This window comes from Schistocerca nitens, chromosome 5 (assembly GCF_023898315.1).
Source record: "Schistocerca nitens isolate TAMUIC-IGC-003100 chromosome 5, iqSchNite1.1, whole genome shotgun sequence".
NCBI classification, from domain to species: Eukaryota; Metazoa; Arthropoda; class Insecta; order Orthoptera; family Acrididae; genus Schistocerca; species Schistocerca nitens.
The window spans coordinates 488,224,661-488,252,396 of NC_064618.1; the positions used below are offsets into that span (position 1 = coordinate 488,224,661).

Consider the following 27,736-nt stretch of genomic DNA (forward strand, 5'->3'; position numbering starts at 1 on the left):
GTTTGGGCGCTACAGAGCACCAACTACAGTAAACACATTTTTGTCATATCTGTAAATAAAAGAGTGAATCAAGCAATCTAATAATTGTGCTTCTTTCCTAGTCGACCTTGAACTTTTATGCGGAACTCCGAAACACGAATGTGGAAAGTCAAACGCATGCGTGATGTGGGCGCGATTATAATTTTTATCTCCGTCTCACTGCGCACGATCCGCCGTCCTGATCACATGTGGTGGTACGAAATTGCTCAGGTTATTTAATAATTAAGAGTGCGTGCAGTGTTCGCTGTTACCAGACAAAATATGTTTCAATTGTTCCGTGTGTATTTCCAGCAGAAGAATGTCCCATGGTAATTGCATGTGCGATAAGATAAACACGCGCAAGTTTTTGGCAACAGGCAGTTCGTCCGAATTTCAAACGAACAAATAAACTCAGTTACCGTGTATACTTCCCGACTGAACCTTTCAACGTATTCGGTTCCTTGACAGGATGTGTGTGTAGCTCTAGTTGTGCAAACGTATTACCTCTGTAGATTAATCAGTTATATGTATGCGGCTCAAGATAAGATAAATGCTGCAGAAAATACAGAAAGAGTGTAATGTACTGCAAATATCATGATTTAAACGTGATCGAAAGAAAGTAATTACTACACTGAAGAACCAAAGAAAATTGTACACCTGTCTAATATCGTGTAGAGCTCCGACGAACTCACAGAAATGCCGCAACACGAAGTGGCGTGGACTCAACTAATGTCTGATGTAGTGCTGGAGGGAACTAACACCATGAATCCTGCAGGGCTGTCCATAAATCCATAAGAGGACAAAGAGATGTAGATCTCTTCTAAAAAGCACGTTGCAAGACATCCCAGATATGCTTAATGATGTTCATGTCTGGTGAGTTTGGTGGTCATCGGAAGTGTTTAATCTCAGAAGACTGTTCCTGGAGCCATTCTGTAGAAATTCTGGACATGTGGGTTGTCGCATTGTCCTGCTGGAATGGCCCAAGTCCGTCGGAATGCACACGGAACATGAATGAATGCAGGTGAACAGACAGGATTCTTACGTACGTCCCCTATCACTCCAGCTACACACGCCCCACACCATTACAGAGCCTCCCCCATCTTGAACAATCCCCTGCTGACATGCAGGGTCCATGGATTCAAAAGGTTGTCTCCACACCCGTACACGTCCATCCGTCAGATGTAATTGACTGTCGGTCGGAGGATGGCATTCACGTATCGTACACCCGTTACGGCGCCTTCCATGACCACCAGCGGCATAAGTCGGCCCCACATAATGACACCCCAAAACAGCAGGGAACCTCCACCTTGCTGCACTTGCTGGACAGTGTTCCTAAGTCGTTCAACCTGACCGGGTTGCCTCCAAACACGTCTCCCGACGATTGTCTGGTTGAAAGTATATGCGACACTCATCGGTGAAAAGAACGTGATGCTAATCCTGAACGGTCCATTCGGCATGTTTTTGGACCCATCTGTACCACGCTGCATGGTGTCGTGGTTGCAAAGATGGACCTCATCATGGACATCGGGAAGTTCCGTATCATGCAGCCTACTGCGCACAGTTTGCGTCGTAACACGATGTCCTGTGGCTGTACGAAAAGCATTATTCAACATGGTGGCGTTGCTGTCAGGGTACCTCCGAGCCATAATCCATAGGTAGCGGTCATCCACTGCAGTAGTAGCCCTTGGGCGACCCGAGCAAGGCGTGTCATCGACAATTCCTGTCTCTCTGTATCTCCTCCATGTCCGAACAACATCGCTCATCGCTTTGATTCACTCCGAGACGCCTGGACACTTCCCTTGTTGAGAGCCCTGCCTGGCAAAAAGTAACAATGCGGACACGATCTAACCACGATATTGACCGTCTAGGCGTGGTTGAACTACAGATAACACGAGCTGTGTACCTCCTTCCTGGTGGAATGACTGGAACTGATCGGCTGCCGGACCTCCTCAGTCTAATAGGCGCTGCTCATGCATGGTTGTTTACATATTTGGGCGGGTTTAGTGATATCTTTGAACAGCCAAAGGGACTGTGTCTGTGATACAATATCGACAGTCAACGTGTATCTCCAGGGGTTCTGGGAACGGGGGTGATGCAAAACTTTTTTTGATGTGTGTAATCGCATTTCCAAAGAAAACAGGTGCTGACAGAAGTGACCATTATTCAACTATCCATTTTATAAGTCACGGATTCAAAATGCTGACACGAATTCTTTGCAGAAGACTGGAACAACTGGTAGAAGCTGACCTAGGTGAAGCTCAGTTTAAATTGCGGAGAAATGTAGCAATACGTGAGGCAATACTGACCCTTCGACTTCCCTTAGAAGATTTTTTAAGGAAATGCAAATATAAATGTATAGCGTTTGTAGACTCAGAGAAAGCTTTTGAAAATGTTGGCTTGTAAAATCTCTCTGAAATTCCGAAGGTGGAAAGGGTAAAATACAGGAAGTGAAAGGCTAGTTACAACTGGTGCAGAAACCAGACGTCGGTTATAAGAGGCGAGGGGTATGAAAGGGAAGCAGCGGCTGAGAAGGGAATGAGATAGGGTTGTAGCCTATCCCCGATATTATTCAGTCTGTACACTGAGCAAGTAGTAAAGGAAACTAAAGAAAAGTCTAGAGCAGAAATTAAAATTTAAAGCCCCGAAAGAAGAAATAAAATCTTTGAGGTTTTCGGATGAAATTGTAATTCTGTCAGAGACAGCAAAGGACGTGGAAGAGCAGTTAAACGGAATGGACTTGAAAGGAGGCTATTTCAACAAAGGCAAAACAAGCATCACGGAATGTAGTCGAATTAAATCATTTGCCGCTGATGGAACTCGATTAGGAAACAAGACAGTTAAAGTAGTAGATGAGTTTTGCTATTTGAGCAGCAAGATTAATTAATGGTGGCCGCAGTAGAGGAGATATAAAATATAGACAGGCAAAATGTAGACAGCGAGCTTGTGGACGACCTGAATCTCTTACGCGTGGTAGTGAAGGTATTTGTGCAAGAGACAGCGAACGCTGGTTCAAAAATCGCTCTGAGCATTGTGGGACTTAACTACTGTGGTCATCAGTTCCCTAGAACTTAGAACTACTTAAACCTAACTAACGTAAGGACATCACACACATCCACGCCCGAGGCAGGATTCGAACCCGCTACCGTAGCAGTCGCGCAGTTCCGGACTGCAGCGCCTAGAACCGCTCGGCCACCGCGGCCGGCATACGGGACGGAACTGCCAAGGTGGAGAAGGGCAACGAAAGGGTAACATTCTACGTTTCGGAGCGTGAAATGTCAGACGTCGGAATGTAGGAGAAAACCTATAAAATCTTATAAGCGAAATGCAAAAGCTCAGTTTAGATATCGTAGGGGTCGATGAAGTCAACATTAAGGAGTTATCGAAAACAACTATTTTTCCCTGTTTACTCCGTTGAATATCGCCCGAAAGTGAACGAGGAGCCATCTTTCTCTGCATTATCTCCTTTTCTCCCATTGAATTTATTATTAGGGTAAAAAACATTTCTCACTGAAATTTCATTTATTACATATTTGGAAATTAGGCGCACTCACAGCCCCCAATACCACACTGAAGAGCCAAAGAAACTGGAACACCCGCCTAACATCATGTACGGCACCCGAAAGCACGCAGAAGAGCCGCAACACGACGTTGCATGCAGTTCACTAATGTCTGAAGTAGTGCTGGAGGGAATTGACACCATGAATCCTGCAGGGCTGTCCATAAATCCGTACGATGACGAAGGGATGGAGATCTCTTCTGAATAGCACGTTGCAAGGCACCCCAGAATTGGGGAGTTTGGTGGCCTTCGGAAGTGTTTAAACTCAGAAAAATGATTCTGGAGCAACTCTGTAGAAATTCTGGACGTGTCGATCGTCGCATTGTCCTGCTGGAATTGGCCAAGTCCGTCCGAATGCACAATGAACATGAATGAATGCAGGTAATCAGACAGGATGCTTACATACGTGTCACCCATCAGAGTCGTATTTAGACGTATCAGGGGTGCCATCAGCTGCACACGCCCCACATCATTAGGAAGCCTCCACCTACCTGAACAGTCCCCTGCTGACATTCAGGGTACATGGATTCATGAGGTTGTCTCCATACCCGTACACGCCCATCCGCTCGATACACTTTGAAACGAGACTCGTCCGACCAGGCAATATGTTTCGTGACATTAACAGTCCAATGTCGGTGTTGACGTGCCCAAGTGAGGCGTAAAGCTTTATGTCGGGCAGTCAACAAGAGTAGACGAGTGGGTGTTCAGCTCCGAAAGCCCATATCGATGATGCTTCTTTGAATGGTTCGCACGTTGACGTTGGTGGCCCAGCACTGCAATCTGAAGCAATTTACGGAAGGGTTGCACTTGTGTCACGTTGAACCATTCTCGTCAGTCATCGTTGCAGGACCTATTTCCGCCTGCAGCGATGTCGGAACTTGGATGTTCTACCGGATTCCTGATATTCACGGTACAGTCGTGAAATGGTTGTACAGGAAAAGCCTACTTCATCGCTAACTTAGAGATGTTGTGTCCCATCGCTCGTGCGTCGACTGTAACACCATATTGAAAAGTTAAATCTTGATAACTTGCCATCGTAGCAGCAGTAACCGATCCAACAATTGCGCCGGACACTATTTGTCTTATACAGGCGTTGCCGATTGCAACGCCGTATTCTGCCTGTTTACATATCTCAGTATTTGAATACCTATGCCTATACCAGTTTCTTTGGCGCTTCAGTGTATATTGCCTGACAAAGAAAGTGAAGCACCCTGCTCTTTCACAGCTATTGAGAATGAAACTGTAACTTGCGGTTTCATCTAGATTTTTAGTTTCGACTCTCTGCCGTACTGCTAGATCGATTTCGGCTTCTTATAAAACACCCTGGCGACACGTCTGTTTTAACTTAGATGAAGTTGTATTGATATTGAAGGTACAAAGTGTATTATTTTTCGTTGATCATTATCATGTTTTCCGGTTGTAAACTACTTCTTTCCATTTCTTGTCTCTATACTTCTTGTTCCTGATCTTGTACTGACATTATTTAAATTATATTCTTTGATAAGGATTTTGGTTCGTGTTTTAGACTTTGTGTCACTTTTCATACATTTCCGTTTGTTACTCCTTAACGGTAGATTCCTCGGTTTGTGTACTTTCTTCCCTCCTTCAGAATTTTCTGTAGATTGTTGGTGTTTGGCGTGGGAGAACCTTTCGAAATCAGACATCACTATGTCTTCAATGTCTTTTCCCCGTGAACACAATAGTAACTTGTCGATAACTCATTGTCCCTCCTCGTTACAGCTTGCAGGGATTTTTTTCTTATATTTTTAGGTTGAAATTTCTCGCCTCTTCTGTATAATTGTTCCGACGTTTCATATGGTGAACACGCTGGAGTCCCGCTAGTCGCGTCTCCTTGAACGACCGCCGTCACAGATATTTCTGGGTTGTTTAACGACAACACTCCGACCGCAGTTGCAATGTGACTTCCTGAACGGTTCATTTACATTTCGTTCCCTCGACACTTCTAGTAGCAACTATGCTGACACATTCAGTTGTACTGACAGCTTGGCCCTGTCTGTTAGGTAGTGTATAAGGATGCCACATTCCTAAATCATGACTTTCGCCACGAACACTCAAAATTTGGTTCATTCAAAACATTTCGAACATTGCTAATATGTTCAAGAATACATTCCAGAATCATTAACAGCTACTGAATTACTTTAGCCTGATGTGGCCCGTTTCTACTGGTTAGCTACTTACTCTTGCTACAAGGTCGGAAAATTTACGTTTGATTATCTTGAGATAAAGATAAATTTTTCGTGTGGGACAGTCCTGTTCAATATGGTCTGTTCAGTTGTATATGAAGCCTTTTGATAGTTACTCGTGAATGTAATGTGTGCTTCATAGCCACCAACGCTCATTACGAATCGGACCGATATTCTAGCTTCCATTTTTATTGATCGTATTTCATTTCGGAGGGGGAAAATATAAAAATCTGCCCAGACATCGTTCCGAATTGCACGAACGTTCCGTAACTCTGCGGTCTGATTTTTACTGTTCGTTTAGAACTGCCGCAGGGATTTTAAAAACATGCACATTTGTCAAGGTGCCTTCGACTGGACCGACACCCCCGGGAGGTGTCGACTGGACTAACGGTGAACTTAACACTTAGAGACAGGGCCTGTTGCTAATTTTAACTTAAAATTGCCAGTACATTCCCGCATTACTCACTTGTAAACGAAGTTAGAACAAAACTGAAACAGTGCTAAATTTCAAACTGTCCGCTTGATCTCTTGTTAGTTTCATATACGTAATTACCCTGTTCTGAATTAAGAGAGCTATTGGCTATGCGTTGTCCTTGGCGAATACCGGTTTCACATTATTATTCCGAGGGTAGGTTTCAATGTTTTTAAACTTCTTCACACACTTAGGAAAGCGTAAGGACTACCACTTTCGGGGTATTGTATTGTATGGAACTGTGGACCTAAAACCGACGGAGAGGCTTAGTCCCCGCCGTACCCCGCAGTGTTACACAACCCCACAACAGGCTACAGCAGTCCACTCACCCCACCGCCGCTGTTCGGTCCGGCCCCCAGTGGACAAACCCCCCCCCCCCCCTCCCGCGTTTACGTCTCCCACCAGACGAGTGTAAACCCAATGTTTAAGTGATAGAGTAATTATGGTGTACGCGTACGCGAAGAAAGTATTCGCGCAGCAATATCCGAGTGTAACTAAGGCGGAATAAGGGGAAATAGTCCGCATTCGCCGTGGCAGATGGGAAACCGCCTTCAAAACCATCCGCAGACTGGCCGGCACACCGGACCTCGACGTTAATTCGCCGGGCGGATTCGTGCCGGGGACTGGCACGCTTTCCTGCCCGGAAAACAGAGCGCTATACCGCACGGCTAACCGGGCGGGCTACTTTAGGGGTAACTCGTATGTGTAATAAACGCTATGCGAAAAGCACGAATAAAACGTAGCTTGTAATCACTGAATACAACACATGATTAAACAACCACGTGACTGACCGCTACGACCGCCGAGGAGGATGTACCACTAAGCCACGGGTACCATAACACATAATACACTGAAGAGCCAAGGGATCTGGCACACCTGCCTAATACCGTGTACGGTCCCCGTGAGCACGCAGAAGGGCTGCAACACGACGTGGCATGGACTCGACTAACGTCTAAAGTAGTGCTGGAGGGAATTGACATCACGAATCCTGCATGGCTGTCCATAAATCCGTAAGAGTAGGAAGTGTTTAAACTCAAAAAAATGATTCTGGAGCAACTCTGTAGAAATTCTGGACGTGTGGGTCGTCGCATTGTCCTGCTGGAATTGGTCAAGTCCGTCGGAATGCACAATGAACATGAATGAATGCAGGTGATCAGACAGGATGCTTACGTACGTGTCACTTGTCAGAGTCGTATTTAGACGTGTCAGGGGTGCCATCAGCTGCACACGCCCCACACCATTACAGAGCTTCCACCAGCTTGAACAGTCACCTACTGACTTGCAGGGTCCATGGATTCATGAAGTTTCCATACCCGTACACGTCCATTTGCTCGATAGAATTTGAAACGAGACTCGTCCGACCAGGCAACACGTTTCCAGTCATCAACAGTGCAATGTCGCTGTTAACGGGCCCAGTGCGGGGGCTCCGAAAGCCAATATCGATGATATTTTGTTGAATTGTTAACACTCTGACACTTGTTGATGGTCCAGCACTGAAATCTCCAGCAGTTTGCGGAAGGGTTGCACTTGTGTCACCATGAACAATTCTCTTCAGTCGTCGTTAGCCCCGTTCTTGCAGGATGTTTTTCCGGCCGCTGCGATGTCGGAGATTTGATGTTTTACCGGATTCTTGATATTCACGGTACTGTCGTGAAATGGACGTACTGGAAAATCCCCACTTCATCGAAAACTTGGAGATGCTGTGTCCCATCGCTCGTGCGCTCACTATAACACCACGTTCAAACTCATTTAAATGGTTGCGAAAACACACTTGACCTCTTAGCTACAAACAATCCAGAGCTAATAGAGAGCATCATGACTGATACAGGGATTATTGATCTCAAGGTCGTTGTAGCTAGGCTCAATACCGTTTCTTCCAAATCCACCAGAAACAAACGCAAAATAATTTTATTTAAAAAAGCGGATAAAGTGTCACTAGAAGCCTTCCTAAGAGACAATCTCCATTTCTTCCGAACTGACTATGCAAATGTAGACATGTGGCTCAAATTCAAAGATATAGTAGCAACAGCAACTGAGAGATTCATACCTCATAAATTGGTAAGAGATGGAACTGATCCCCCATGGTACACAAAACAGGTCCGAACGCTGTTGCAGAGGCAACGGAAAAAGCATGCGAAGCTCAGAAGAACGCGAAATCCCGAAGATTGGCTAAAATTTACAGACGCGCGAAATTTGGCACGGACTTCAATGCGAGATGCCTTTAATAGGTTCCACAACGAAACATTGTCTCGAAATTTGGTAGAAAATCCGAAGAATTTCTGGTCGTATGTAAAGTACACAAGCGGCAAGACGCAGTCACTACCTTCGCTGCGCAGTGCCGATTGTACTGTTACCGACGACTGTGCCGGTAAAGCGGAATTATTGAACGCAGTTTTCCGAAATTCCTTCACCAGGGAAGACGAATGGAATATTCCAGAATTTGAAACACGAACAGCTGCTAACATGAGTTTTTTAGAAATAGATACCTTAGGGGTTGCGAAGCAACTCAAATCGCTTGATACGGGCAAGTGGTCCAGATTGTATACCGATTACGTTCCTTTCAGATTACGCTGATACAATAGCTCCCTACTTAGCAATCATATACAACCGCTCGCTCACCGATAGATCTGTACCTACAGATTGGAAAATTGCGCAGGTCGCGCCAGTGTTTAAGAAGGGTGGTAGGAGTAATCCATCGAACTACAGACCTGTATCATTGACGTCGATTTGCAGTAAGGTTTTGGAGCATATATTGTATTCAAACATTATGAATCACATCGAAGGGAACGATCTATTGATACGTAATCAGCATGGTTTCAGAAAACATCGTTCTTGTGCAACGCAGCTAGCTCTTTATTCGCACGAAGTAATGGCCGCTATCGACAGGGGATCTCAAGTTGATTCCGTATTTCTAGATTTCCGGAAAGCTTTTGACACCGTTCCTCACAAGCGACTTCTAATCCAGCTGCGGGCCTATGGGATATCGTCTCAGTTGTGCGACTGGATTCGTGATTTCCTGTCAGGAAGGCCGCAGTTCGAAGTAATAGACGGCAAATCACCGAGTAAAACTGAAGTGATATCAGGTGTTCCCCAGGGAAGCGTCCTGGGACCTCTGCTGTTCCTGATCTATATAAATGACCTGGGTGGCAATCTGAGCGGTTCTCTTAGGTTGTTCGCAGATGATGCTGTAATTTACCGTCTAGTAAGGTCATCCGAAGACCAGTATCAGTTGCCAAGCGATTTAGAAAAGATTGCTGTATGGTGTGGCAGGTGGCAGTTGACGCTAAATAACGAAAAGTGTGAGGTGATCCACATGACTTCCAAAAGAAATCCGTTGGAATTCAATTACTCGATAAATAGTACAATTCTCAATGCTGCCAATTCAACTAAGTACCTGGGTGTAAAAATTACGAACAACTTCAGTTGATAATATTGTGGGGAAGGCGAGCCAAAGGTTGCGTTTCATTGGCAGGACACTTAGAAGATGCAACAAGTCCACTAAAGAGACAGCTTACACTACACTCGTTCGTCCTCTGTTAGAATATTGCTGCGCGGTGTGGGATCCTTACCTGGTGGGATTGACGGAGGACATCGAAAGGGTGCAAAAAAGGGCAGCTCGTTTTGTATTGTGACGTAATAGGGGAGAGAGTGTGGCAGATATGATACGCGAGTTGGAATGGAAGTCATTAAAGCAAAGACGTTTATCGTCGCGGCGAGATCTATTTACGAAATTTCAGTCACAAACTTTCTCTTCCGAATGCGAAAATATTTTGTTGAGCCCAACCTACATAGGTAGGAATTATCATCAAAATAAAATAAGAGAAATCAGAGCTAGAACAGAAAGGTTTAGGTGTTCGTTTCTCCCGCGCGCTGTTCGGGAGTGGAATGGTAGAGAGATAGTATTATTGTGGTTCGAGGAACCCTCTGCCAAGCACTTAAATGTGAATTGCAGAGTAGTCATGTAGATGTAGATGTAGTTCCCTCATTCACTACCAGCTGTGATCTGGTCATACCTGATGGATTCACATACTATGGCGCCAGGGTAATACCACTGCCATTCTTCAAAACATTGCACGAAAGAATCCCTCCTGATGTCGCCTTCATACTGACCAATGATGGTCACCCAGATTAGTGCAGAACTGCGATTCATCGCTGAACACAGCGCGGCCAATTCGTCATCATTCTATGCTTGCCGTTCGCGGCTTCACTCCAAGCACTGATGTTTGTGTTATGATATTAACGACAGCCTACGCATGAGATGATAAGTTCTCGACCTTATACAGGGTGTTAAAAAAAGCGGCGAATATTTGGAAAGGTGATAGTAACCACCAAACACGAAAAAAGACCAATAAACATGCATCGAGAAGCGTATACTTTCTGAGATCTCTGGACTTGCCCATAGCGGCATATGCATATACGCGCCTCCGTGACACATAAGGTGAACATAGAGGAAAGAAATGCATGTATTTCTGTATTGACGTACTCCAGTGCCTGAGCACTGAGTAGCCTACAGGTGCCGGCCGGAGTGGCCGTGCAGTTCTAGGCGCTACAGTCTGGAGGCGAGCGACCGCTCCGGTCGCAGGTTCGAATCCTGCCTCGACCATGGATGTGTGTGATGTCCTTAGGTTAGTTAGGTTTAATTAGTTCTACGTTCTAGGCGACTGATGACCTCAGAAGTTAAGTCGCATAGTGCTCAGAGCCATTTGAACCATTTTAGCCTACAGGTAGTTGTGTTGTTTTCATTGTGCTGTATGTACTATATGGTTCAAATGGCTCTAAGCACTATGGGACTTAACATCTGAGCTCATCATTCCCCTAGACTTAGAACTACTTAAACCTAATTACATCCATGCCCGAGGCAGGATTAGAACCTGCGACCGTAGCAGCAGCGCGGTTTCGGACTGAAGTGCCTAGAACCGCTCGGACACATCGGTCGGCTGTATATACTATAGTTGCAGTCTTGTCAGTGTGTGTTATTGTGCAGTAAATTACTTGCAAAGCACTTGCACTCCCTGTAGAGTTGTATCTCCTTACAAATGGCTTAATTGTTATACTGACTATTATTGTAATGTCGGTACTGTCCTGTACACGAATGGTTCAGTACATTGTCTTTTCGCTTCCATATGTTAGCAAGGGCAGTGTATAACTCCACAAGTGATATGACGGATATGATTTTCTGCTACGCAGGGCCGGCCGTGGCGTGCTCAACTTCACGGGGTTGTGTGTGGGTGCCACATGCAGTCCCTCGGCCCTTTCGGGTTTGCTCGTTCCTTCCCAGATATACAAGACAGCGCGACGTTGGATTTACTACTGAGGTGTGGCACTTTTCGGTCGGCACAAATCTCTTCGGTTCGGCAGAATCATGCTATCAGCGCTGTTTAACATTCACTGTTTGGTCGTGGTATGAAGGGAGTTCAGGTCCAATGGCTCCTGGCATAAAAAGAGAGTGTAGCACTGTATCGTCTCAAGCCTATGAAATTGCTGCGGTTCTCAAGACACACGTTATGCAGTCGCTTAAGAAATGGGCACTGCAAATTTAGTATGCAACGATAACACAATATACGTAGAAAGAATGTAAAGATTCAATTTTGATAATTAAAGAGCAAAAAATGACAACGATCGACACACGGGATTCATTCATCTGTGCATCAAGAAACACTTTGTGCTAAATTTGCGGATATACAGCACGTAAATAAACTAGCGCTATGAATAGTAACATTTCTGAAGTCCCACCCATTATTCCACAGTCAGTCGCAACAGCTTATAATGAAACTGAACGAAGGGTATGGAGATTTTATACATCACTGCAAAGTGCGTTGGTTAAAACACGGGGCATGTCTGGAATGATTTTTCGATTTAAAACTCGCTATTGTAGAACTTATGAAGGAAAAGGAGTGCAGGAGCGAAAATTTGAACATCCGGAGTACATTGCAGACCTCGCATTTTAAGTGGACTTGACTGCGCACTGCCCACAATAAGACATTGCAAGGTAGGAAACGACGTTTTGCTGATTTGGCGGGGAAGCATTTGAAAAGAAAATCGCATTATAGAAGGGACACAGTCTGACAAACTTAGTTCAGTTCCCTAAGCCCACTGATGTTTAAGAAAACATGAGTTCTGAAGAACTCATCACGGGGTTGAAAGAATTCCAAGGACAGTACCGTAAACGTTTTGAGGACATTGCAGTCTTCCATCTGTTATCGAGCCCTTTTCGAGACCGTTTGCTGTCCCAGTTGAAAGTGCCCCTGTGCGCGTGCGGATATGACTGATTGACATGCAACGTAATTCTCGTTCTAAAGACAAATGCTTTTACGTTAAAACTGTCCAGGACGTCTAGATTTCTTTTCTCAAATAGAATTTCCATGTCTCAATAATGAGGTTGCAAAATTTGTACAGTATTTCGATCGGTATGTGAAATACCTTTTTTCAATTACAAAGTCAAATAAGTCACGATTACATGGCTACCTGAATGCTAAAATCTGCGTGATTGTCTTCGTGTATTCGTATGTCGACACTTGGTACCAGATAAAAATTATATTACGTCTTCAGCGTCCCATAAATCATAAATAAAACTCGAAATTTGTTTTGTTTGTTATCTATTTTCTTGGGAAATGTGAAATATAAAACAAAGTTGTATGCAGTACGACTGCTCTGCAATTTAAATGTGGGGCTTTTGCAAGTTTCCTCCTCTCCTCCCTCCTCGCACTTACTTGTGATGAAGAATTTGAGTTAAGCAAAACATGGAAACCATGTAACCACTGTTATAGATATGTTAAATGTTACAGGATTCAGGTTGGCTTCTTACTTCTGTAGAGAAAATATGGAGAAAGGAGGACTTGCCACATCTGTTAGAAACTGTTTTAATTTAAATAATGTTGATGTTAATAAATTTCGCTCAGAGTAGCACTTAGAAGCTTGCACAACACAAGTACTATTTCATTATACGTCCTTCATAATAGTAAGTATTCACAGAGCACCTTCAGGAAACTTTACCCTCTTCATAAAAAAATCTGGAAGCTCTGTTGTCCCATTTCACAGCAAAAAACAAGGAAATAGTGGTTGCTGGTGATTTTAATGTGGATTTATCTTCATGAATACAGAGTGGCAAGCCATTAATATATATTAAGAACAATAAGAGGCCCAAGAAAGAACCATGTGGGACACCATTCTTGATACCTCCCCAGTTAGAGGACTCTGCTGATTATTGCACATTATCTGTACTGTTAATTTCAACCTTCTGCATTCTTCCAGTTAAGTATGAATTGAACCATTTGTTCACTGTCCCCCTCATACCACAACACTCAAGCTTATCTAGAAGAATTTCATGATTCACACAATCAAAAGCCTTTGAGAGATCACAAAATATCCCAATGGGTGGTGTTTCGGTTGTTCAATGCATTTAATATTTGATCAGTAAAAGCATATATAGCATTTTCTGTCGAAAAGTCTTTCTGAAAACGAAATTTGACATTTTGTTAGTACTTCATTTTTACAAATATGTGATGGTATTCTTGAATACATTACTTTTTCAAGAATTTTGGATAATGCTGTCAGATGTGAGATTGTGTGGTAGTTGCTGGCATCAGACCTATACCCTTTTTTATGAAATGGTTTAACAATAGTGTACTTAAGTCCATCTGGAAAAATACCCTGTGGCTGAGAATCCTACTTATTTGTTAGGAACAAGCTTTTAGTACTCTGTTGGAAATTCCATCAATTCCATGTGAGCTTTTACTTTTGAATGAGTTTATTATTTACCTAATTTGAGTAGAAGAGGGGAGTTGAATTTCAATTTTATCAAATTGCATAGGTACTGCCTCTTCTATATATTGCCTTGCATTTTCTAATGCAGAGCTGGATCCTATTTTCTCTATAACACTTAAGAAATGATTATTAAAAATGTTTCCTACTTCTGACTTCTTGTTTACCAACTTTTCATTGTGTTTGGTAGAAATACAGTGTCCATGTGACCTCGGTTGCCCTGTTTCCTTTTTAACAATATTCCAAAGTGTCAGACATAATACACATACTTCTGAGTTTTTAATAACTTTTCTTAATACAGTGCAGTAGTTGTTATAATGTTTCAATGTTTCAGGATCATTACATTACTTCTGACTCAAATGGAAAATACAAATCATTAATTAACAAAGATAGTTCTTTTGAAAATTGGTTTCCCCTAAAGGTAACTCAAATCAAACAGAAGTCTAAAACTAAACCATGGATTACACAAGGAAGAAATATATCATGTGGGACAGAAAAGAGGCTCTATCTACTATCTAGGAACAACTCTGAGTTTAGCATTGTAATACATTACAAAGAATATTGCAAAATATTGAAGGAAGTAATACAGAAATCTAAGCAACTATATTATGAGAAAAAGATAATTACATCAGGCAACAAAATAACAACTATATAGGATAGAATGGAGACAAGTGAGGCCAAAGAGGAAGAGGAACAGACAGCTCTAAAAATTAATGAGACATTGGTAACAAGTGCATATTGTTTTCCCAAGGTCTTAAACAAGTAGTTTATTTCTGTTACTGACAGCTTGGGGTTATCAGGTTCAGTAAACAGTGTAATGAAACATCTGAGACCAGTCTTTATGAATAACTTTAGTGAAATGGAAGTGACACTCACGTCTCCCAAAGAAGTGGTATCCACCATAAAATCCTTAACATCAAAGTATTTGTGTTTCTTAATGGTTCAGATATATGGAAGGCTGTTTAAACATACAGTGAGAATGTAATTAATTCATTAGATAACAATTTAGAGGTTACTGGCATTTTCTGTGACATGTCAAAAGCCTTTGACTATGAATGACATATCAACGAAGTTAAACAAAGAGCACTCGTGCGAATTGAGATCTATCTTAAGTTGTTTGTGTAATCAGTCTCTTATCAGCGGAATATTTCCAGACTATCTAAAATGTGCTGAAGTTAAGCGAACAAACAAAGAACAGACAGACCCCGGGAATTCGAAGGAAGCTGAACCGCACAGCTTAATAATGCATGTTGATTTCTACCATCCGAAAGATCGTAATATGTGGCCATAAGACGTATTCCAAAATTCCACAGTCAACTGACATTAGTGATACAGCCACTTAGTTGCATGCACAGTGCAATGGCAGATCAAGAAAATGAGAACGACCGTTGAATAGTGTATGGACCCCCCAATTTTTGCAAATAATCCGGCCTTAATTCTGTGTTAAGGGAAGTACGTATGACGGAATTGGTCACAAAGTGATACTTTCGGATTATTATCTCTTATTAATATTTGATCTCTCCTGAATAATTTGATGCATTATTTGTCGTAAAATTCCAATTGGAAGTCTAGTTTTTATCATTTCAAAGTTAATAGTGCGTGTGTAAAACTATCCTGTCGTTCTGCACTGACTTGCCTAAGTATCTCTATCTCTTGAACTATTCAATCTGGAAGGCTGTGGTTTTCAACTATTTATTCCTTGAAATCATGTTAATGTTCGTGTTAAAAGGTTGGATGCACTGTGTAAACAGAAATGGCGGTATAGCAAATGCATTTTGTTTATTTACTTTGTGGTTGTCGTGTTTCATAAGTTTTGAACTGAAAACATAGTGGTTTGGTGCGTTATTATACGCTCTTATACCTCTTTTCAACATGACGAAAAGAAAGGGTTGTTTTAAGAAGCGACGTTTGCATGGAAATCAGCATATCACAAAATCTGAATCCAGTGTTGATCCTGAAATAGATTTTTCACAGACCCGTGATAAGGACACGCTTTACTTGTGGTTCGAAGAGGAGGAAACTTGGAGACCATGAGGATTTATTTATTGGCAAATGGCTCTGAGCACTATGGGACTTAACAGCTATGGTCATCAGTCCCCTAGAACTTAGAACTACTTAAACCTAACTAACCTAAGGACATCACACAACACCCAGTCATCACGAGGCAGAGAAAATCCCTGACCCCGCCGGGAATCGAACCCGGGAACCCGGGCGCGGGAAGCGAGAACGCTACCGCACGACCACGAGCTGCGGACTTTATTGACAAAGATCAAAATAGTTTAGGTTATGTTCTTTTAGATTTGAGTGTGTTAGGACAAGTTTTGAAAGATGCTGTATAATGTTAGGTTCGTGGTGGGCAAATTAGCACCTCTGAGGACTCATCTGCAAGGACTGGACTGGCTAAAAAACTTGATATTCAGTGCGAAGTTTGCAGGCTCTCGACATCATTTTGGACTTCTGAAAACTGCAAGAATGACTTGTTTGAGAGCAATGTTAGATTCCTGTATGGAATGAGGTGCATTGGGAAAGGATTGATTGCGCAGCTGAAGAAGTATTAAGTGCAACGCTGAACTTGCCAAACCCACCAACCTGATCAAGTAAGTACACAGATGTAATTGGTGAATGTGTCAAATCTGTTGCTGTTGCTTCTATGAAAGCTGCTGCTAAATGAGCAGTAGAATTAAATAACACAACAGACTTATCTGTGGCAGTTGATGGCACATTGCAGAAGAGGGGTCACACATCAAAAAATGCAGTTGCAACTGTCACTAGTGTTGACACAGGTAAAGTTTTAGACATTGAAGTGCTAACTAAATACTGCCATCAGTGTAAATCAGTTTATGAAACAAGCGAAAGCCATAAAACAAATTGCGGTAAGAATTATGAGGGAACTAGTGGGGGTATGGAGGCTACTGCAGTTGTTTCTATGTTCAGATGTTCACAACGGGAAAGAGGTGTGTGTTACACTGAGTACTTGGGGGATGGTGATTCAAAAGCTTACAAATCAGTAGAGGAAAGACAACCTTATGGTAATAAGCCGATTGTTAAGATCGAATGTGTGGGCCACGTTCAAAAACGGGTCGGAACACGTCTCCGAAAACTGAAGCAGACAGAAGGAAAAGAGAAGTTATCAGATGGAAAGACTCTAAATGTTAAAGGAAGACTTACAGACAAAAACACTGATGAACTCCAGCATTATTATGGAATGGCAATAAGAAACAATACACATGACCTACAAGGGATGAAACGAGCAGTGTAGGCTACATTCTTCCACAAATCTTCCACTGATGATACACCTATACATGATCTTTGTCCACCTGGCGCTGATTCATGGTGCAAGTACCGCAAAGTTCAGGCAGCGGGTAGCGAGGAACAATTTAGGCACAAAAATAGCATACCATCTGCAGTGATGGAAGCTATTAAACCAATATATAGATAATTAGCTCATCCTGACCATCTTTCCAAATGTCTCCATGGTCGAACACAAAACCCGAATGAGTCTTTGAGTAATGCAATTTGGACCCTCATACCAAAAAATGTCTTTGTAGGAAGGAAAACTCTATGCTTGGGTGTTTGTGATGCTGTGATAACGTTTAATGATGGTATAAAGGGAAGAATTGGGGTACTAGCGGAACTTGGTATCACTCCAGGTGTCAACACACTGCAAGCCTTTCAGCGAATGGATCGACTTAGGATCATGAAAGCCCAACGTGGAGCAGAAGAAATGACTAAAGAAGCAAGAGGCAGGAAAAGAAGGAAGCTTCTAGGTTTGCAGGATAGTCAAGCACAGGATTCAGATAATGCTGATTATGGGCATGTCTGTTTCTAGAAGCTGGCATGTCTCCATGTGTAATAAGTTAATATCAAATAAAATGTTTGAACTTGATTTGCCGGAAATGACATTTTTAAAATTACTTGACCCATTATCTCAGGAACTATTTGAGATACATATCTCTAATTTTACACTATGTTACCACTTAGTATACTGCAGCTACTGAACCTCCCTCTAACGGGTTTTTACTTACGGAAGAAAAAGTGAACTTCTAAAAGAAAATATTGAACAGCATTTTAAAAAAATTATAACTAGCTAATTATTTCTCTGTACATTTCGATTCTGGTTCAGCAATCAGAAAAGGAGTGATACTATACATCCCAAAAATTTCAGATCTCTATCTGTCACAGGTTCTGAGATAATGGGTCATCAGTACTGCAAATTGAACGCTGTGGGTATAGGACGTACGCACTCCCCTTAAACTGTGCAAGACCTGGATAGGTTGAAACAGAGCGAAATGTATTATTTTTAAATTAGTAGTCTTCAACAAAATATATTAAGATGAAAACTTTTCCTGTTGAATCTTATGTATACTCATCACTGTTACGACTTACACAGCACTCCATGAGTATGCTCACGACTGTCAGCAGGTCCAGAATGCAGATGTAGCAATTCTACGGCCGCATGTTTGCACACAAATTCCATAACTTGTGAATGTGGAGAGGGTGTACAATAAAGTACAGAATGCGTTGAGAACAGCCGAATTTGGTGGCTAAGATACCAACATAAGTGCTCCTAAAACCATAGTAATACGACTGACTTTTATACCACAGTTAGTTATAATGGTTTCTGTGTGGAAAAATGCGCTGTAATAGTTCTTAAAGACATGTGGCTGATCTGGTGCAGCTGGTAGGCTACTATTAGTTATAATCGTGCATTCATTCCATAGATTCTAACAGTGGGTCCCATGGTGAATTCAGCAACCTAGTAGCAGTAGATTTCTATTATAGATAGAAATAAGTTCCCAACTAGCTGCAGTAGTTGTAGATTCATATAAATTCTCAAGTAGCTGTGCCACATCCACCACACACTTTATTATTCTTTAACCGATATTGCTTTTTGGTCTGATAAAAATTTGACATCGATGTAGATGAAACATTAAGCCTCAATCAGCCTTCCTATTAACAGAAAGTGATCTAATGTCTGGACTAACATTGTGTTTTAAATGATTTTTAAGCGGTTCTTCAAATAAAATGTAAACTGCAAATGTTTTTATCCAATATTACCAGTCGATTTAAAAATAGTGGCAGATGAACAATCTGAAGGTGTGAAAGATATGTGAAAGGTTCTCATATTCTTAACCAATTGGCGGGATAGTGGGCCTTATCTTTGTGAACGTACTTGCTTCCATAGGATTTCTAAATCAGTTTTTGATGAATGTATCCATCTTCCCTTCAATGGAGGTGATTGTGCAGGACTTTTACGTTCAGTTGATGTGATGTGGAACAACTGCACGTACACATTAAGAAATTCTATAAACTCACTAAGTTCTAGGACATTGAGATATGTTTGTAGTGTAGATTAGGTCGAGGGGAGATTAATTTTGTGAAGGCTACCTGGAAGTGTTCTTGAGGACAATATTATGGAAATGGAAGAGGAGGTAGAAGAAGATGAAATGAGAGATATGATACTGCGTGAAAAGTTTGACAGAGCACTGAAAGACCTGAGTCGAAACAAGGCCCCGGGAGTAGACAACATTCCATTAGAACTACTGATAGCCTTGGGAGAGCCAGCCCTGACAAACCTCTACCATCTGGTGAGCAAGATGTATGAAAAAGGCGAAATACCCTCAGACTTCAAGAAGAATATAATAATTCCAATCCCAAAGAAAGCAGGTGTTGACAGATGTGAGAATTACCGAACTATCAGTTTAATAAGTCACAGCTACAAAATACTAACACAAATTCTTTACAGACGAATGGAAAAACTAGTAGAAGCCGACCTCGGGGACGATCAGTTTGGATTCCGTAGAAATACTGGAACACGTGAGGCAATACTGACCTAACGACATATCTTAGAAGAAAGATTAAGGAAAGGGAAACCTACGTTTCTAGCATTTGTAGACTTAGAGAAAGCTTTTGACAATGTTGACTGGAATACTCTCTTTCAAATTATAAAGGTGGCAGGGGTAAAATACAGGGAGCGAAAGGCTATTTACAATTTGTACAGAAACCAGATGGCAGTTATAAGAGTCGAGGGGCATGAAAGGAAAGCAGTGGTTGGGAAGGGAGTGAGACAGGGTTGTAGCCTATCCCCGCTGTTATTCAATCTTTATACTGAGCAAGCAGTAAAGGAAACAAAAGAAAAATTTGGAGTAGGAATTAAAATCCATGGAGAAGAAATAAAAACTTTGAGGTTCGCCGATGACATTGTAATTCTGTCAGAGACAGCAGAGGACCTGGAAGAGCAGCTGAATGGAATGGACAGTGTCTTGAAAGGAGGATATAAGATGAACATCACGAACATCAACAAATGCAAAACGAGGATAATGGAATGTAGCCGAATTAAATCAGGTGATGCTGCGGGAATTAGATTAGGAAATTAGATGCTTAAAGTGGTAAATGAGTTTTGCTATTTGGGGAGCAAAATAACTCACGATGGTAGAAGTAGAGTGGATATGAAATGTAGACCGGCAATGGCAAGGAAAGCGTTTCTGAAGAAGAGAAATTTGTTAACATCGAGTATAGATTTAAGTGTCAGGAAATCGTTTCTGAAAGTATTTTTATGGAGTGTAGCCATGTATGGAAGTGAAACGTGGACGATAAATAGTTTGGACAAGAAGCTTTTGAAATGTGGTGCTACAGAAGAATGCTGAAGATTAGATGGGTAGATCACATAAGATTGGGGAGAAGAAGAGTTTGTGGCACAACTTGACCAGAAGAAGGGATCGGTTGGTAGGACATGTTCTGAGGCATCAAGGGATCACCAATTTAGTATTGGAGGGCAGCGTGGAGGCTAAAAATCGTAGAGGGAGACCAAGAGATGAATACACTAAACAGATTCAGAAGGATGTAGGATTCAGTAGGTACTGGGAGATGAAGAAGCTTGCATAGGATAGAGTAGCATGGAGAGCTGCATCAAACCAGTCTCTGGTCTGAAGTCCACAACAACATCAACCTGGAAATGTTTCAGACAAAGTTTGACCTATGAATATTTTACATTAAGTGGGAAAATGGTGGGTAAATTGAATTATTTGTGCACTGAACACTGGAGGCTACATAACACTTCACTCCATACATCTACATGTTAGAGTAAAGTTGTAACAAATGGTCCCTTAAACAGTAACAAATCGCCCCAAACTCTGAAAAATTTAGCGATCCTGAGGATACTAGTGTAGTTTGCATCGTTCTAAGTTTAGAATTCAAGATGGCTGTCCGAGAGGACTCTCTGTAACATCATCAATGACATCAAAATCCAAGATGGCGATTGAAATTTGTGGGCCTTGGGATACAGGTGCAGCCTGCAATGTTTCCAGTCAAAAAATGTTCTTGTAGTTTCTGTGGCACTGAAATTATCTATTCTCCACCACTCACCCTCAGCATATTCTCATGGGGCGAACTCAGCAGACATGTTCAGTACACCATAGTGGAAGACAGATCATCACGATGCATCATCAGAGATCTCCAGACAGAAAACTCTAAGTCATACAGTTAACTGTAAGAATTAAACCATGAATCTTTGTGTCATTGTTTATTACTATTGTTATTCATCAATTGTGTGTGTGTGTGTGTGTGTGTGTGTTTATATTTCACCATTTTCATTTATTTCTCCCTCATCACAATGGGTCCAAACATATCTGATGCATTGTCTGATATATCAGAGCTGCTTCAGAAATCAGGTCAGCACACGGATTCCGTTATGCAACACTTGATATATTGGAGCAGGAAACAGAATTCTTTCCACACTTCAAGTTTCCAATAAATCCAACATATGCACTGACTGTCACCCTCTGGCATCAACACTGCATAGTGTATCTGACAGACTGGAACAGAAATCACCACATCAGGCAGAATTGTTTCCAGACATTCAGTTTCCACTGTACCAACACCTGTCAACTCACCACCAAAGTACAGCATAGCGCAACTATGAAAGTGGTGTTACTCTTGGCAGTGCACAAGTTGAATTCGAGTGACAGCAAACACACCATTGTAGGCTTGTCCTCTAATCATAAGTTCAACACTGCCGTAAATTTTGAAAATCCCAGATTTAGTGACAATAAATTAGTGTTTTCAGACTATGAATGGTATCAATTACGTCTGAAATCAACACAAATAACTGCAATGTTCAACACTGAAACGCTTACAGTGTTACTAGATTGTCATACAATGTGTTGTTGGGGGCTATCCAAGATCAGTTAAAATATACATTTAGAATACCGTACTGTGCCCTTATTTTCAGGAATTTATAATCATAAACTTGATGTAGTCTAGCTCAGCCATTCACTTTGTGATATATGAGCATCTTGGGTGGTGGGAGTATGTATGTAAGTATTTTTTGGAGATGTTTGGCACGCACTTACAAAGCTTACCCATCAGAACACATCACAGGAAGTCTTTGTTAGTAATTTTGATGCAGTTGTGTTTACGTATGCAGTATGTATAATCCATCAGTATTATGACTACCTGATGTTTTCCTTATCTGTATATCCCATAATGTAACATTATAGGTGCCGAGAACACTAATGGCTTTAGAATTTTCCGCTATTTTAAACTTAGAGAAAGTGATTAGACAGCTGTATAGGCTGGCATAGTATCCAAGGAACCGCCATCTTGGATTATATCGTCATAAATGCTGCCCCAGTATCACAGGTACCATAATCTCCGATTCTAACGCCGTATAGGCTGACACAGTATGCTCAGATGAATTCATTGGGCTATTTACCATAATTCTGAAGTTTAACTACTTTAAATTTAATGGGGACATTTATTCCCAACAAGAAGGTCTCAGTATGGGGAGCTCAGTATCGGAAATTCTGGCAGACATCTTCATTAATTATCTAGAAAACAAATTCTTTTCTGAAAATCCTGTGCTAGCGGACAAAATTGTGTGCTACTGAGGTACGTAGATGACACACTGCTGCTAATACAGGGTAACGATGATGTCATCAACACCGTAGTAGCCTTATTTAATAATTTGCATCAGTCAATTAAATTTACGTGTGAGACCGAAATAAATAAGTCTAATACTTTTCTAGATCTATCAATTCGAAATGAAAATAGGAGGCACACATTTGGTATATTTTGTAAAGAGAGTTGTACCGATGGCATTGAGGATTTTACTTGAAACCACCCAGTTCAACGTAAAAAGGCGTTTCTCAATTTTGCTATCAATCGGTGGTTTAAAATTCCGCTGTCAAAAGACGAACACGATGCGGATATGGCCACAATAAGGCACATTGCAAAAGTAAATAACTATCCAAGGGACTTTGTAGATGCTATATATAAGAACATAGCCAATGAATAAAAAAATAGGATGACGCTTTACATTAATAATACGGTTTCTAAAGAACGTAGTAAGTTTGTCAGCTTACCTTACTACGGAAAAATGAGCACTAGGATTGCAACTATCCTTAGAAAGTACGATATGACAGTGTCTTTTGGTACCAAAAATAACTTAGGATGTATTTTTCAAAACTCTGTAGACGTGAAGAAAACATGTTTCATGCATCTGGAGTTTATAAAATTGATTGCCCAGACTGTAGTGCCTGTTATGTTGGCCCAACAGGAAGGAGGCTGGAAATCAGGTTTGGGGAACACGTCGCATTGGGAAGAAAAGATACCATGGAAAAATCGAGTATGGCGGCGCATTTGCTTACGACAAAACATAAGGTGTCGATTTTGACATCCAATGTGAGGTTGCTGCATAAGTGTGAGAAGGGCGGGTTACTCGACCTCCTGTAAGAGCTCTAAATCTTCTACCATCACAAAAAAATATTGGCCGCAACCTGATTAATGATCAGGTTGTTGTAAAAAATTGTTCGAGGGCTTGTTGCTGGGGACTGGTGTAGGGTTTGACCCAGGGGAACGAGGTAATACCTACCGTCTTGCCAATATGTAGCAACCATCTGCATTATACTATACGAGTGCGATAAGTATAAATCTGAACCAACAGAACTTCTTCCATGATATGTTAGGTCAGATGCATAAACAGCATTATTAACAGCAATTCCATGTATTGGTTGTTTTACATTTACAAGGAAAATCGGCTTTAAGGAAGAAAGAGGTTAGCACCCTCTATATCTGTAGCGGAATAGCCAAATTGTAATAACCATGCATCTGACTGATGTTTGGCGCCATCTATGAACCATTAAGTGAATATGGCGAACAATAAACTTATTATGTTTTAATAAAGGGAGATATAATATAAAAATAAATATATTTAAGCCATATCAACCAATAGATGTATACAGCATGTATCTTCCAGTGTTTTATAATTTTAAAACATGTTTTTAAAAATTTAAAAAGTTTTACCCACCTGACGTAATTTAAATGTTTTAATAATGATAACGGATTCACAAGGAGTGAACTTGGAAATTTTATTACTTGATGGTAAATATGAAATAAGCCAGACGACAATGCATGAATTTTACTTATGTTCCATTTTATGTAATTAAATTTGAAGTGGTTTACTTCCATTGAAGTTTATATGGAGTTCACATAGATGGCGCCTTGTAACCAACCGATGTGTTCTCCACACAGCCCGCCTTCCACAAACATTAGTATTCAATGAACTGTGGATGAAGCCCTACCAACAGGCATTACATACATTGATCAAAAATGATAGTGGTATGTAATATACAAACCATATGAGTTAAGCCATCAATTGCAACTTTTTTATGACATCATCTAACTATATACCTGTTGTATTCTTAGCATTGAGAATGGCTACTTTCTAGCGGAAATCTAGACCTGCCAATAAAATTTCAAAAGGACGACTGATAGCTGAAATCTATTTTTTACAAATATTGCATGATGTAACTGATGATGTCATAGGGGAGGGGGAGGGGAAATGTGGCAATTGTGCACGGTGTCCCAGAACACACTTAGCTGTACTATTGCCAACAATGGGCTGAACCACACTAGTGTTCGGAAGTGCTCCTGTCATAGTACTTTCTTGTGAGCCACAGTACTCTGTAGTTATAGAAGAAAGTTGTGCTATCGTGATTCAGTTAACACCCAAATAGAGCATGAGACAACCAGTGTGCAAAATGAAGTCACTCATCCGCTTTGGAAAAAGACAGGCAATTTAGAATTTCGTTGAAAAATTTCATCGTTCCTCATCCCATAATTCACATTTAACTTCTTGGGAATGGGATAACGATTTAATAAAGTAATGTTCGTGATCCTAAACGTTAAAATACTAATGTTTGAACCTTTACAACCAAGTCATTATTGAACACTCATTGATCTGACGAAGAGAACTACAAGGCGGAATATTACTACAAACCGAAAGGAATGTTGTACTCTTGTTTGTCAAGATGGCACGTCCAGTGATTATGCACCGGGTAGTTGTTGCTATGACATATAAGCAGTTTACACTCATTCAAAATCATGTAAAGACTGAAATTACCATTTGTAATCATTCGTTACAGGTCTCAATATTGTTCAAGTATCTCCAAGGTGGTGATGATGATGTTTCGTTTGTGGGCAGTTCAACTGCACAGTCATCAGTGCCCCTGCAAAGCCCCAATTTGTTCACAGTCCAATTTTTTACACGGTCCAATCTACTTTCTGTCACGAATAATGATGATGATAATGATGAAATGATGAGGGCAACGCAGATACCCAGTCCCCGGGCAGAGATAATCCCCAACCCGGCCGGGAATCGGACCCGGGACCCTGTGATCCAGAGGCAGCAACGCTAGACACTAGACCACAAGCTGCGGACATCTTTATGGTGAATATGATTTCGGCTCTACAGGTTGGAAAGACATTGTTTGTCCTACCATTGCTGAACGACCAGTAAGTTTTATAGCACATTGTAGCTATGTCATTTGCACCGACAGGAGCATAGAAAATAAATTTCTGATCTCACAAGCTCTACTTACCAACTTCAGACAATCCTTTATTAGCTGTGACGATCGACAGATGGCAATGCACTGCAGCAGCCACACCGTGCCGTGGTCGAGCAGCATGCTGATTGTGAGAGTGTACGCCACAGCTAGATTTGGCTGCGCTAAATTGAATATAAACAGCTCTCCCATAACTACCAGGAAAGTGACTACCGGCACCGCCATTGTTAAGAACATTGACAGGCGCCACAGGCTGAGTTTCAGTTGTGTCCCTGTAGTTCTCAAAAACATCTCCTGAAACAAAAAAAATTAGAAATGGAACAAACCAACTCTCTTTGCGGATGACATACACTATAATTACACACAAAACACCGGATCTCCTCTTGAGGGTCGGTTCAAGAACATTTTTTCGGAGAAGCGATACATCGTGTGGCAGCTTCCTCTCCCTCCTCCCTTTCCCTCAGATGATAGTTGCGTTTCCTTGGACTCTTGGCAAGAAATTAAAAAGGAACCTCAACGTTGTGATATTGCAAACAGGTTGCTTTCTTTCAAAATAAGTACTACACAGGCATTCGTCTGCAACAAAAATAAATTTCTGAATGGTGAAGGAATTTAATTTAATATTTAATTATAAAATTTCTGAATATCATTCCTATGCTGAATATCAAAAGAAGAAATTATTCATTTCCTTTTAAGATAATAGCTAAGATCTTAAGATCTTAGTGAAAGCAGAAAGTATTTACACCAATTGTATTCTTCTAGCTTCAATGAAATTGTGCTATCTATTAAACTGAGTGGAAAGGAGGAAAATGTAAACTTTTTGTTATTTTTTTTTTTTTGCTTAATACTGGAACTTTTAATTCTATAATTTACGAACTACTTCACATTCCATTTGGGAAAAATGAGTCAGAACTACAAAAAATATCTAATTTTAAACTGACATGTTAAACAGCGTGGGTTGTATGTTACATGTGAAGAAAACGCACCAGTATGTAGCTAAGTTTCAGAGAATTTGCCATGAAAGTAGCTGAGCACTGATAAACATCATCAATGTGTATGCAACTGAAAAAAAAAAACACTTTTTGTATGATATGAAACAGAAATATTCTATTATTAAAGTCACGTAAAATTCCTACAGTTGTTCAGTATATATACTGACTATTTTTCCTTTGGATACAAACATTATGGTGAAGTTTTTCTACCCTTTAACTTAACAAACTATTTCAAAATACAATCTAAACCTAGTCCCTTCAATGTATCGCTTTCAATAGCTGAAACTGATAGTCAACGCAACCATTCTTGGGAAAGGATTGACTCTGTGTAGTCCACTCATAGTAAGAAAAATTAGGGGAAAGATTAGTGTGCTCGCAAATGAGTGTAATGAATATCATACTAAAAATCCTGATATGATAGGTTGTGAGCGTAGGAATGGGGAGGGGCACTTAAAGATCATACACCCTGCTGCAACTGAGCTGCTTTTCTCACAGTAACGCCCAAAATGATTGATGGCGTTACGGTTGGTATCCTAGCATGACATTATTATAATTTAGGGTGACTTTGAAAGTGTGTAGTTTAAAGTATAGCAATCCGTGTTTCTTACCTACATGAATGTACATTTGTACTATTCACTAAGGTACTCGTATTTCATCGTAATGTTATGAAGTCGCCAACGTGTAACTGGATATTTGGCATAATCAGTTGAAGACAGCAAACTTTTGTACTGTAGTATAAAGTTAATCTCCTAGCATGGGGGTCAGTATAATGTTTGACTCACTTGCTTTGCTACAATTTGCTGTAAAATGACGACGTATGAGCTGCAATGTCATGTAATCTCCATAGTGCTTTAGCAGTAGATGACAAACGTTACCGTATAACAGTGGAT

At 41.1% G+C, this 27,736-nt stretch overlaps 1 protein-coding gene across 1 annotated transcript in view; it reads right to left on the reverse strand.

Moving 5' to 3' along the window:
• The window catches only part of LOC126260548 (gustatory and odorant receptor 24-like), a 101,449-nt gene that overhangs the window by 47,114 nt on the left and 26,599 nt on the right, over window positions 1–27,736 (reverse strand). The window contains exon 3 of the mRNA XM_049957882.1: window positions 25,891–26,148. Within this exon, the coding sequence (XP_049813839.1) occupies window positions 25,891–26,148 (258 nt within the window). The remainder of the gene's footprint in view (window positions 1–25,890; window positions 26,149–27,736) is intronic.